Raw genomic sequence first — 12343 nt, 5'->3', positions numbered from 1 at the left:
AAACTTAATTTTAAGTTGTGCCTACAAAGACCAGCGTTCCTTGAGCATGTGCAGAGCGTCTCGATCGTGTCTATATGCGCGGCACTACCTTTGCCTTTTTCGGCTCCTCTCTTTCTCCATCCACTTCTCAGCAGTAATACTAAGTACCGCATCTTATGCTTTTTATTTGAATGTATTTTCATTTTTTTATACAAATTATTTTGAGGTAAATTTCGACTTTAACGGTGAAATCTGACATACGTGGAAATTCAGGTTGCATCGCAAGTGTAGGAACGGAACTCGTCCGTAAATTGAGGACTTCCTGTATATGTGTATATATATATATATATGTATGTATATGTATATATATATATATATATATATATATATATATATATATATATATATATATATATATATATACACATATACATACACACACACACATACATACATAACATATATATACATACATACATACATACATATACAGATATATATACATACATATATATATATACATACATATATACATATATATACATATATACACATATATATATATATACATATATATATATACACATATATATATATATATATATATATATATATATATACATATATATATATATATATATATATATATATATATACACACACATACCTGTATATTATATTTCTTTATTATATTTTAAATATTTCATCCAATGACTGTTTTTTTCCCTTCTATCTATTGTTTGATTGTATTGCTTTTTTTACTTTTGTCTGTACTCTGCACTTTGAGATTTGTCTCCAAATGCAAAGTGTGTTGTAATGTTACCAATAAAATAAATAATTATTATTATTCGTAAATAGAAAATGGACACGCTTAACATCGCAAGAGTTACAATGTTGGTTTTAAAAGTCTTTTGTTCTAAGCGTCAGTGGTGTGCCATGATACAAACTGTTGGTGGCTGTTGTCCACCAGGACAAAGTCACAGCGCACAAAGGAATCTGCTGCTCAACCCAATCTGCACATTGCCTACATACAACTGAATGAATAGCAATGTACAGTAAGCGTCGTTTGATAGCCTATGAACCCTGTTCATATGATCTATACACTAAAGAAGACCAGTGCTGCCATCGATTCTGTCTAACTGAAATCTTTAGCCCCGATTTGGTATTCCGCATGTGCTATCGAAAATAACACTCACAAAAACTGTGGAAGATGTTGTCAGTGATATAGACAACATTTGTGGAAGTCACCAGAGGTGACAAATGAAGCGTGACACAGGAGAAACAGTATTTGGAAACAGGTGTTAAAAAAAAAAAAGCAGTGTCAGTAGAGTGGACAGAAGAAGGTTAGTGGCCCATTTATGTCTGCTGTTCACGTTCAACCTGACTTTTGCTGCAATTCCCACTGCTAAAGACGCCTCCACTCCCCTCCCACCAGCTAAACAAATCACGAGAACACTTTGATGAAATAAACACATACAGGCAGGGATGAGTTAGCTACTGCTGCTGATTTGTGATTTGTGTGTGCATGTGAAATTTCCTTACAGTGGCAAGTAAAGAGTGGGAACACAGCACAGCCTAGTGGAAGCAAATGGGGAAAAGGCAGGACAGCGAGATCAGCTCAGGTCAACCCAAAAATGGTTTTGCCTCCTACCCAACAGCGTGGGCGTTTTAATAAGACCAAATGCCAATGCAATATCTTATTTGACTGTTCACAAGAGGCCTGTAAAACTAACAGCAGTTCTCAATACTCACGTACCTTGTTAAGAGTTATCAGCTGCTGGAATAGTTCCCCTAATACACAGAGGAGATGACTAATAGATGAAATGTAGACCATTCACAATGAAGCGTCATAATCTTATTCACCATCACAGGGCAGCGATTAATTTCCCTCTAGGGTAGCTCTAATCATGGCATCATTATGACAAAACGTTCAAATTTGGTGGTCACTAAAAAGAGAGATAACAGAAAATTGTACACATCTTTTTACTAAAATGTCCTCTTTGTTTTCCTTATGTGATGTGAGTGCCTTGGTTGAATCTAAAACAATACCTGCTCTTTTACCTTAAAGTGGAAATCAACCCAAACATATTTTTTTCAAGAATAGATTCCCAGCAGGCCCTCTAGTTGAAACACAGCATTCAGATTTATATTGCGCTTGTGGAATATGAGTTACGCAGAAAAATCCACCCGTTTTAAGGCATCTCAGGGGACGGCCATTTTGGCACTTCCGTCAACTGAAATTGACATCACAGACCCTAAGGCCACAGAATGACCAATCGTGGCTCAGCTTCAGAAAACAGGTGTGCTGTGATTGGTCGTTACCTGAGCCCTGAGCAGTTGTGATGTCATTTTCAGTCGACAGAAGTGACAAAATGGCTGGCCCCAGAGATGGCTAAAAACAGGTGGATTAAATCTTATTCCACAAACTCCGCAATATTTATCAGAATGCCTTGTTTCAACTAGGGGACCTGCATAGAACATATTCTTGGAAAAAATATGTTTGCGTTGACTTGCCTTTTAATCTGCCTCCCCCCATTAAAAAGCACTGATAGAAACTGGCATAATATCACATCCCTTATGGGGCAAACGCAACAAATTACGCCAAAAATGGGCCAAAGAAGGCAGGAAATAAGAAAAGTACTAACTACTAGCATCTGGTAACGTGTGCCAGCAAACTGTTCACTCGTCCCCTCAAAGGACTGTAGGATCAGCTTGAAGCTTGACAAAATGGATTAGTGGGCTGATTTTTGTAATTTCAATATCCTCCAACAGTTACTTCTTTCAGTGTTCTTGGTTCTTGGAGGAACCGGAGAAAACACACGCAGGCACGGGGAGAACATGCAGACTCCACACAGAGAGGCCGGAGCCGGGATCGAACCCACGACCTCTGCGACGTGCTAACCAGTCGACCACCATTCCGCGTCTTCAAGGTAATATCAAACACTTTTATTTTGGCCTCTAAAGTATCTTATGGCAGATGTCCTGTAAAATGACTGTATAATTTTAGGTGACTTTGATACCATACTGCATGTAACTGCCACCCTGTACATATGTCAGATGTTTCATTGTTGACATGTAGCTTTCAGTTGCAGGACACATGTTCCCATGTTGAAACTGTGCCACCATCTAGTCATTAAGCTCCAAAATCGAAGCCGCTGGCTTATTGTTTTAGCAAATGACAAATGTATGTGTGTGTGTGCACGAGCATTTTCTTTGGTACCTGTCTGATTGGCTCGGGAACTCTGAACCGGCTGCAGGAGTGTGTGAGCTGAACAGCTGTGTCCAAACTGATCTTGTGGCCAACTGACACATAGACTGGCTTAGTGCTCTTGTCTGAGCTGCGAAGTGCCTGCGTGAAGAGTTGAGTGGTTGTGAATGAAAAAAATCTTTTTAACCTTATCCTGTATTGTGACTAGACTTCATACCGAATTGGTCGGCTATATCGGATCGGCCGATATTTTGCATGTGGTGTAAATTTTGTGCTAGGCTGTACTTCATTCGCCGAACCGATCAATGATGTCATTGATCTGATCCGCAAATTAAGACATTACAGAAGCCGTGTTTCCCACATTTACATTTATCAGTGACTGGCCAGCATAAATTAATTTTGGCCATCAGAAAAACATTATGGTGCTGCCTGTTAATACGTAACCATTGTATGAACTTTTGCTGCGTGGAGAGATGCCGCTCTGCTCCATGTGTGCATCTGCTAATCGATTCCCGCAATACTTCCATTTCTGGGACGATACTGAAAATACAGTACTTAAGATGACCGAAGTATCAAAAGTATCATTATATAAGTTTAAGAAGAGATCTTCGTAGTATCAGAGGCATCGAAAGCTCCAACGGTATCGATCCCCCACGGCACTCCGGCAGGCGTAATGGCCGGCTCGTCACAGCAACACTCATTGACTTTTATGGATTTCAATTAACATAAATGGGGTACTCGTTTTTAATTGAAAAAACACATTAAAAATAGAATATTTTGGAACTTGGATATCCTGCTGAAAATTCTACCGAATAATCGAGTATTTGCATAAAAATGTTTTTGCTTGGTTATAAACACAGAAGATAAAAATCAGATATCCGCTTAATAATGAACAACCAACTGGTTTTCATTTCTAGATAATCAACATTTTATAATTTAATCCAAACTGACTATGCACTATTTTCTTTTACCAATTTCATTTAATAATCAACAAACAGTACAATAATTTTAGACAATAATATGCAGCATTTTTTTAACAATATCCTCGTGAGGATAAGCAGTTCAAATAATGGATGGATGTTTACATCCATTCTGTAAATCAATTTTCATTTGCAGATGTGATTTCGATATTTTAACAAATCTCTCCGCATAGGGTCTTGTCTATGAAACAAGGTGATATCAGAACCACAGTCATGATTTTGCCGGCTAAAACAACACACTTGAGTAAGCCTGGTTTGTTAACTCATTCAATGCCAAACTACGTTTAAAAAAAAATAAAAATAATCAGAAAATAAAAGTTTTACCCTTTACCATTCTTTAGTGAACAGCAGTTGAACATTGGTAAGATTCTTGAAAATACTTGTTTCCAAGAAAGATTCAGAGAAAAAGAAAAAGAAAAATTTCAAGCAATACTTTCACTTCGATGCTGGGTTTTTTTTTTTGCATTTGTGATACCTCAAATATCTAAACAATGCTTTATTACATCATAAAGACCACACAAATTGGGCACTTTGATCGGAAAATAACATTTCATTGCAAGATAAACACTGCACTGTGCGTGTTCACATTGACGCCTCTAAAAGGGGTGGTCACTTCTCTCCGTCTGATTGCACATTGACACTTGATGTTTCTGGGGAATTGTCCACACGTACGCGTTCACCACGATCGCGTGCCTGCGGGTGTTCACGTTACATCATCCCTTTCTTTTCAAACAAGCATGACGATGGGACTATGTTATCTTTGATTTGGAAAAGCTCTGTCGTACAGTGGCCGTGCTTTCGCACGCCACCTTGTCACGTGACATCGCCGTAGAGCGCACTCACACACTCAAGCACTGCATATGGACTATATGCACCAAGTGGGAGTGACATATTTCCGATAAAATCTCCAAGGGCAACGCACCTTCCGGTCGTGCCGAGTGCCATTGTTTTGAAGCAGTTTTACTTCAGACAATTTTCTATCAATTGTCAACGGTTTGGGGTATTTTTCTGGATTATTTTTATGTGTGTGTGGTTGTGCATATTCGTCAAGAAGACGTGAGATGACAGTACATCAAGTACTGCTGACAGTGAGTCTGAGCAAGAGCAGCCTCCCTCCAGTGAAGAGGAGTGACGGCGACACCCACACCCGTCTGCCTCAAAAGGAGGAATGACGGGCCTTGATGAACTAGTGGTCCCAAGGAAGTACATAATTTACATTCAAATGTACTCAGAACAGACTTTTAATAATGTACCTTTAATAGCTACTCAAACAGCGAGTAATAATCATTTTAGGCAATGACGTCTTTGCCAAAGCACAAGCCGTCAAAATGGGATGGTCGAAAACCCTTCATGTCTAAAAGACTAAGGTGGCTTAATGTTAGAAAACTACGACCAAAATTCACATGCACCTCTCCACTTATGCCCACTTTAATCTCTGAAAATTTCAAAGTAATCACCACAGCATTTTGGTGGTGATCGGTCATGGTTTGCCACATTAAGGTTTTTTACACGCACTGTGTGTGACGCACATTAAACATTCTAGACCCATCAAATAAAAATGAAGGCTCTAGGAGATCTAAGAAGTTTTAGAATTCATGTTGTCCTAGCCTTCAACAAAGAAGCGGTCCCTGTTTTTTTTTGAGTCGGTTACGGACTTGGGGCTAGAGTTACATCACATGAGCAGCGCGCTCTGCTACAGTGTCTACCCTGCACCGGAAGCTTCGGTGCCTTACGACATCGAAACGCCAAAGTGCATATAGTCTATAGGAAGTGGGCTCATGGGTGGACATGGCCGTTGTGAAAATCTGGCCAGTCCTGCCACATTTGATGAATTATCATGCTAAAATAATTCCCAAAGCCTTGAAACTTATTCTGAAACTGTGCCAAGTCCTTTTTTACAATAAAAAATTTTTTTAAAACGTATTAATACGGTTTGGCACTCACCGATGAGGATGATGCAGACATATTAATACGGTTTGGCATTGAATGAGTTAAAAAGTGATCGGTAGGAACGGCAATTGTGTCAGGCTGTCACCGTCAAAGTGTGCAGAGTCTATTAAATTGCTTTTGAAAAGTAATGTGACAGCTATCTGCTATCCACTAACGCTGGAGCTGCCGTTAAACGCTGGCAATAGGAGCCGTAGAATACTGTCAGCATAAGTTATTTTTTTAGCGCCATTAATTAGCAATTGAACGTTATTTCAGGAAAACATTGTATCGTTGACAGCGGTTTGTGACAGGCCAACCAGAAGAGAGTCAAGTCAGCCGTTATGCCAAAACTTGGGAACAACTTCAAAATAAAAGCGTCTAAGGAATTGATGTCCATATCCTATTATTTGGCAAGGTAAGGTTTATTTTGAAGTTGGCCTTCTGACAATGTTGGCGGAGTGTCATGCATAGCATGAACTAGTGTTGCTGCGTTTAGCTTGACTACTTCTTTCTGACAGAATAAAAAAGTACAAGCAGGAAATAAGAGGGTACTCAAGGCAGACAAAATGCCTCAAAAGATTTTTTACCCGAATTCCTCGAGGATTCGTTTCAGGCCTAATTTATATACTGTATATTATATTCATATCTAGTGCACTCCTTAGTTTGTTTTTCAGCCTCTTCCAATTTGTGAATTTTGGTTGCTTCCGGAGTTTTTTCGCACTGTTGCATAATTTTCTTTTAATTGTTTTTGCTCATCATCTGATGCTTGTTAAATGAAAAACCTTGTTTTATCACCATCCCTTGGTTGTGTGCTTTGGGGTCCCACATTTGATAATATGTGCTGTAACAGGTGATCGGTCCCAAAAATCCTGATCGTGTAAGGCCTAATTGTGACAGCAGGTTCATTTTGTTGCAAATGACTTTTTACACTCGGTCATCTGCAGAGAGGGAATGATTGTAAGTAACTGTTTTTATTTATTTGCGCATCTTTCTTCCGCACCTTTCCAAGCACTTTGCCTGATGTTGCCCTGAGGGGAAAGCTGTCTCCTCCTTTCTGCAGTGCTGAGATCTATGAAAGCAAAGAAAATATACTGGGGGTCAGAAACAAAGATTTTTTTTTCCACTGTAAAGAAAGTATTACTAGTTTGTTCTTTATTCTCTGGTTCTTCTTGATGTCTGAACTTTTCAATACCAACATCTCTTGCCTCTAAAAGAGGAAATTGTGGTTGAATGGCCTTGGGGTTGGTCTTGATGTAGGGGATATCTTCATCAATATTTCAATCTGTTTTAAGTAAAATGCTTTCATGTAACGCTATGAAGGTGCTATACAAACCAAGGATAAAGCTAAACCATTTAATCTGATGAGGTTGATTAAGTAAGTAATTAAGAAACAGAATTATCCATGTAAAAATATCTACATCTTCTCTGTACATGTTTACAAACCTTTGATTGATATCAGAATCAGAAAGTCTTTATTGTCCGTCAAAGGGAAATTATTGTTGCATCAGGAACACATAGAGGGCAAGGCACACAATGAGAAAAAGACATAACTTAAAAAACTAAAAAAAAGAAAAAACGACACAACACCTTACCTTCCAGATAAATCATCTGAATCAGGGCAATGAAAGAATCAGTCAAATGTAATTGATCATGACAGTATGGGGGAAATGAGAGCATTTCTGATTCTTCGAAAGGTTCACATATTAAAAAGAATTCAAGGAACCATCTGGTCACGGTTACATAACAGTGGCTACCAGTGCGCTACTGCATAAAACATGACTTGTATCTTTCTGGCTGAATCAACTACGCTGTTGACTGAACACCCACAACTTTTTTTTCATATAAATTTCAAATAAAGTCCAAAACTGGACACTGAAATTAAGTGGTTAGCACTGAATAAGAATGCTAGAATACACCTAACCGAACCAAGGACAGAAAATAGACATTGCTGAATCTTGATTGCAGAATTTATCTTGGTGCATCTCCACACTGAGTTTCCACCGATCCGACTGAAAAGGATGATCTTCTTCTTAATTAATGAGTAGTTAAATAATTCAAGATTTTCTCACACACCATTGAGAAAAGTATGAAGTCAGATGGCATGATGCGGAAAGACGCTGGTAGGTGCACTGTACATAAAAGGCCAGAACGATGAAGGGCGCTTCCAGGATGGATGGGGTGTCCACTGAACTATGACTCATCAAAGCAAAGAGACAACAAGGAGACCGGGAGGTTAAAAGGGGCCATAGATCTCTGCTGGAATCAGGTGAGATTTGTGCGTTTTTTTGCTTACATACTGTGAGAGGAGAGCAAGATGACGCAAGTAAAGGATCCGTGGCACAGAAGCAGACGTCAGGAAGCGAGAAAGTCATCAATAACGTCATGATTTGAATTAGCGCTACGTTAGTGTGACAAGCGGGTAGGGAAGAGAAGGGGAGTAATATATACACTGGAGGTCAATTAGAATGTGAAAAGACTTGAACATGGTGTAGAGGGGGGAAAAGGACGATTCAAATATTTTCTGGTTAAATTATGGTGCCAATCTGGCTAATGCAACAGATTAAGCGATTGACTTTCACTTTTTACTCTTACAGTTCGACTCCACTGGGGACAATTAAAATAGAGACCCAGTAGGTTGAGCAGAAAGGAGATTTCTCTGTGTGGCTTTGTCATTTGCATTTTCTCCATGTGGCAGGGCTGCAGTGAAACAGTATTGCCTTGGCGCTGGACAGTGCTGGAAACTATTATCATTTTTGATAATTACCCTTTGAAGTTTGTGTTTCATGGCTTTTGTGAGTATGTTTATGCTGTATTTCCTCTGATTAGGACTTCCAGAATCACAAAATGTTAAGTGTCACTTGTGAGTTGTCTTATAAACACACTTAATGGCATTAACCTCTTGTGCTTTGTTTTAGCCTCCATAGCTTTTTTTTTTTTTGAGAAAATGTATTCATTTTGTATTCTCCTAGATTGATGCTGTTATTCCACATGTGTGTCTACCATCATATACCATTTAAAAAACTAAACATACTGTATGTCAAAACACGTACACACCCACACGTACACACACACACGTGCACGCACGCACAAGATCAGGGGATGTTGTCAGCTATGGGCATATGTGAAGCCCTTTGAGACTTTCCTGTGATTAAGGGCTATATAGATAAATTTGACTTGACTTGACACAACATTCGGTTGTAAAAGTCCAGCCATGTCTGCAGAGCAGTACATCTCACTATTTGTGCCCTGCTCTACAGCCACATCTCTAATGGTCACACTTAAAATTTTCCGATTCAAGGCTGCACTTTCAATGCTGCATCTAACAACAGTTAATAAACCCAGGGAACCATATTTTGCAGTCCTGATCTCGTAAAAAAACAAAATAATGATAATAATAACACGGTAGCCAAACTGTGTGAATATTTTGAATGAATCACTGTTTCTTAAACCAACTCTAATCAGATCTAGACGCTAGGCTATAAATAGCAAAACAAAACATCAAGGTAAATGCCTCCCACAGTTTGAACATATTTACAGAGTGGCCTTGAGTTACCTCTTACTAGCTCAATATGCTTGTTTAATCAATAGGTTACAACATCCTTCCAGCAAAAGACAAGATCAGCTGTAAATGCAAGCACCCCAAAACAACCAAAATTTACAATCTTGGGCATTTGCTCTCAGCTGCAACTAGAATCATGGCCAAAGCAGAGGCGGAAATTATGTCTTTGGGAAGATGGATAGATCAATAAAACAGACTTTGCTGCCAATGGGTTGTTATCGCCACCATTACTTCCCAAAGCAAGTTAAGCATTAGGGAATAATAACTTAATCTCCGACACAATGTTTTCCAAGAGTTTGCTAAGTCTTAAGGTCTGTCTTAAAGTGGAAGTCAACGCAAACATTTTTTTTCAAGAATATGTTCTATGCAAGTCCACTAGTTGAAACAGGGCATTCTGAAAAATATTGCGTTTGTGGAAGTGTTAATCCACTCGTTTTTAGCCATCTCTCGGGGCGGCCATTTTGTCTTCTGTCAACTGAAAATGACATCACAACTGCTCGCAACCACCAATCACGGCTCAGATTCAGAAAACAGGTCATCAGAATGCCCTGTTCCAACTAGCATAGAACATATTCTTGAAAAAAATATGTTTGGGTTGACTTCCGCTTTAAGTATAACAGTGGACCCAAGCTATTCAAGCAGGATAAGGACCGGGTCTGCCCGCAAATTGCAAATTTGAGTATATAAATATATATATACCATAGAGATACCATATATATATATATATATATATATATATATATATATATATATATATATATATATACACCATAGAGATACCATATATATATATATATATATATATATATATATATACCATAGAGATACCATATATATATATATATATATATATATATATATATATACCATAGAGATACCATATATATATATATATATATATATATATATATAAGAGATATCATATATATACCAGAGTGAATTAGGCTTATGCAGTAGTCCAAAACTAATAAATGAATTGTAACGCATCACATTTAATGAATAATAACGATAACAATGTAATGTAATAACAACAGTGATTCTTCTTTTTTTCTTCATAAACGTTCTAAGTAGAGTAAAAAGTTCACAAGAGAATAGTGTGACCTCATTATTACCAATGCCAAATAACAAATGGCAGAGAGACAATAATTAATACCCACGAATAAAAACAAAACAAAAAAGAAAAACATTAAAATTATTCAAAAGCGAATAATTGTCCAAAGTATCCCATACAAGGTTTGTCGACCACACAACTACAAATCGCTCATCAGAGTAAGGAAAGAAACCAGTGTAAATTAAAACAGAAATAAAAGAGTTTACCTGAGACTGGTGTTCTTCATTTTTGAACACACCCTGGACCTGGAGCAGATTCTTGGCAACACCAACACACGGCAGTCCGGACAGCACTCCGACGTGACATGCCAGTCCAAATTCTGCATGATCCACACCGTGAAAGCAACCCAAAAATATTTGTCATTAATGTATGATGAGAACAACCCAAACAAATTAAATATCCAAACATCCCATTTGCCTAAATGTTCCAATTAAGGTAACATGAAGATAATAATGACATAATCTGATGTCAAACAAGAGTGGACCTTAGATGGGGTTTTAGAAACACAATAAACAAAGGTAGTCCTTGTGAGAATGTTAATAGCATTAAACGAACAACTACAATTTTGGATGTTAAACTTCATTTATCCGCACATTTTGAACTGCTCACTCTGAGAAGAACCAAATCCACACTTTTCACGTATTGCGCTTTTCCATTAGCCCGGTTCCACACCGAGACGGCCTTGCTTGCCCCCGAGTGGTCGCTTTTCCATGAGACTTTTTGGGGGCTAAGCGGTTACAATGGAACCGCTTTTCAGAACCATCTTGGTGGTTCTAAAACGCCGGTTGAGTGGGGCCATGTTGTCAGAGTCATTTGATTGGCAGACAGCAATGCCGCAAGGAACTCCTCTGCACATGCTCAATTCATGGTTTTAGATGAGTGAGACAGAGCCGCCCGCCATACAATACAATACACATCATTGTGTTAAACAATAACACAGAACCATATATATAATCTCATATGTACAAATGGATTAAATATTAAATAAATCTGCTTTCAAACTCAGTCCTCGCTCAAACGACGCCCTCAAAACATTTGAAGTTGTTGTTATCCGATCCACCACCTCGTTGCCATTTAATGTTGCAGTTATTTACCATCGGCCTGGCCTTTAATCTGTCTTTTTAAATTAATTTGCTGAATTTGTGGCTGAGTTGCTGACTCACGCCGATAATATATGAGTTATGGGTGACTTTAATATTTCCCGTTGAAACAACTTATCGCGGCGTTTCAGACAACAATCGATACTGTTGGTTCCACGTACAGTAGATAATCGACGAAGCCATCCATCAATCCATTATCTACACCGCTCGTCCTCACAAGGGTCGCGGGCGTGCTGGAGCCTATCCCAGCTGTCATCGGGCAGCAGGCAGGGGACACCCCGAACTGGTTGCCAGCCAATCGCAGATAATAGACGAAGCGACCCATAAAAATGGTAATACTTTATATTTGGTACTAACCAGGGGTCTCACTTATGAAAGAGTGCGTGAATTCAAACTAAAAGTGTAATAATATCGACAAACACGACCGGCAGGACAGAAGGAAAAACAAAGTGCTCCGACTCAAACGGAGATGATTAT

At 38.5% G+C, this 12343-nt stretch overlaps 1 protein-coding gene and 1 long non-coding RNA gene across 8 annotated transcripts in view; one reads left to right on the top strand and one right to left on the bottom strand.

The window, feature by feature from the left end:
• The window catches only part of LOC147145578 (endonuclease V-like), an 87974-nt gene that overhangs the window by 63806 nt on the left and 11825 nt on the right, over positions 1-12343 (bottom strand). For all 7 annotated transcript variants that reach the window (XR_015087268.1, XM_086034400.1, XM_086034401.1 and 4 more), the window contains 3 exons: positions 10973-11085; positions 7097-7165; positions 3200-3328 (listed from right to left, as the gene is read on the bottom strand). Coding sequence is in view for 6 of the 7 variants with exons in the window: in XM_086034400.1 (XP_085890526.1) it covers positions 3200-3328; positions 7097-7165; positions 10973-11085 (311 nt within the window). In the remaining variant the exon portion in view is untranslated. The remainder of the gene's footprint in view (positions 1-3199; positions 3329-7096; positions 7166-10972; positions 11086-12343) is intronic.
• Positions 1-12343, top strand: part of LOC147145579 (uncharacterized) — a 35808-nt gene that overhangs the window by 18564 nt on the left and 4901 nt on the right. Inside the window, exon 2 of the long non-coding RNA XR_015087269.1 lies at positions 2752-2909. This is a non-coding gene — a long non-coding RNA (uncharacterized LOC147145579). The remainder of the gene's footprint in view (positions 1-2751; positions 2910-12343) is intronic.

Source organism: Filicampus tigris, chromosome 6, assembly GCF_054856515.1.
Source record: "Filicampus tigris isolate MCC_2025a chromosome 6, RoL_Ftig_1.0, whole genome shotgun sequence".
Classification (NCBI taxonomy): domain Eukaryota; kingdom Metazoa; phylum Chordata; class Actinopteri; order Syngnathiformes; family Syngnathidae; genus Filicampus; species Filicampus tigris.
The sequence above is the reverse complement of the archived record's forward strand: the minus strand, read 5'-3'. Positions and strand labels throughout refer to the sequence as shown.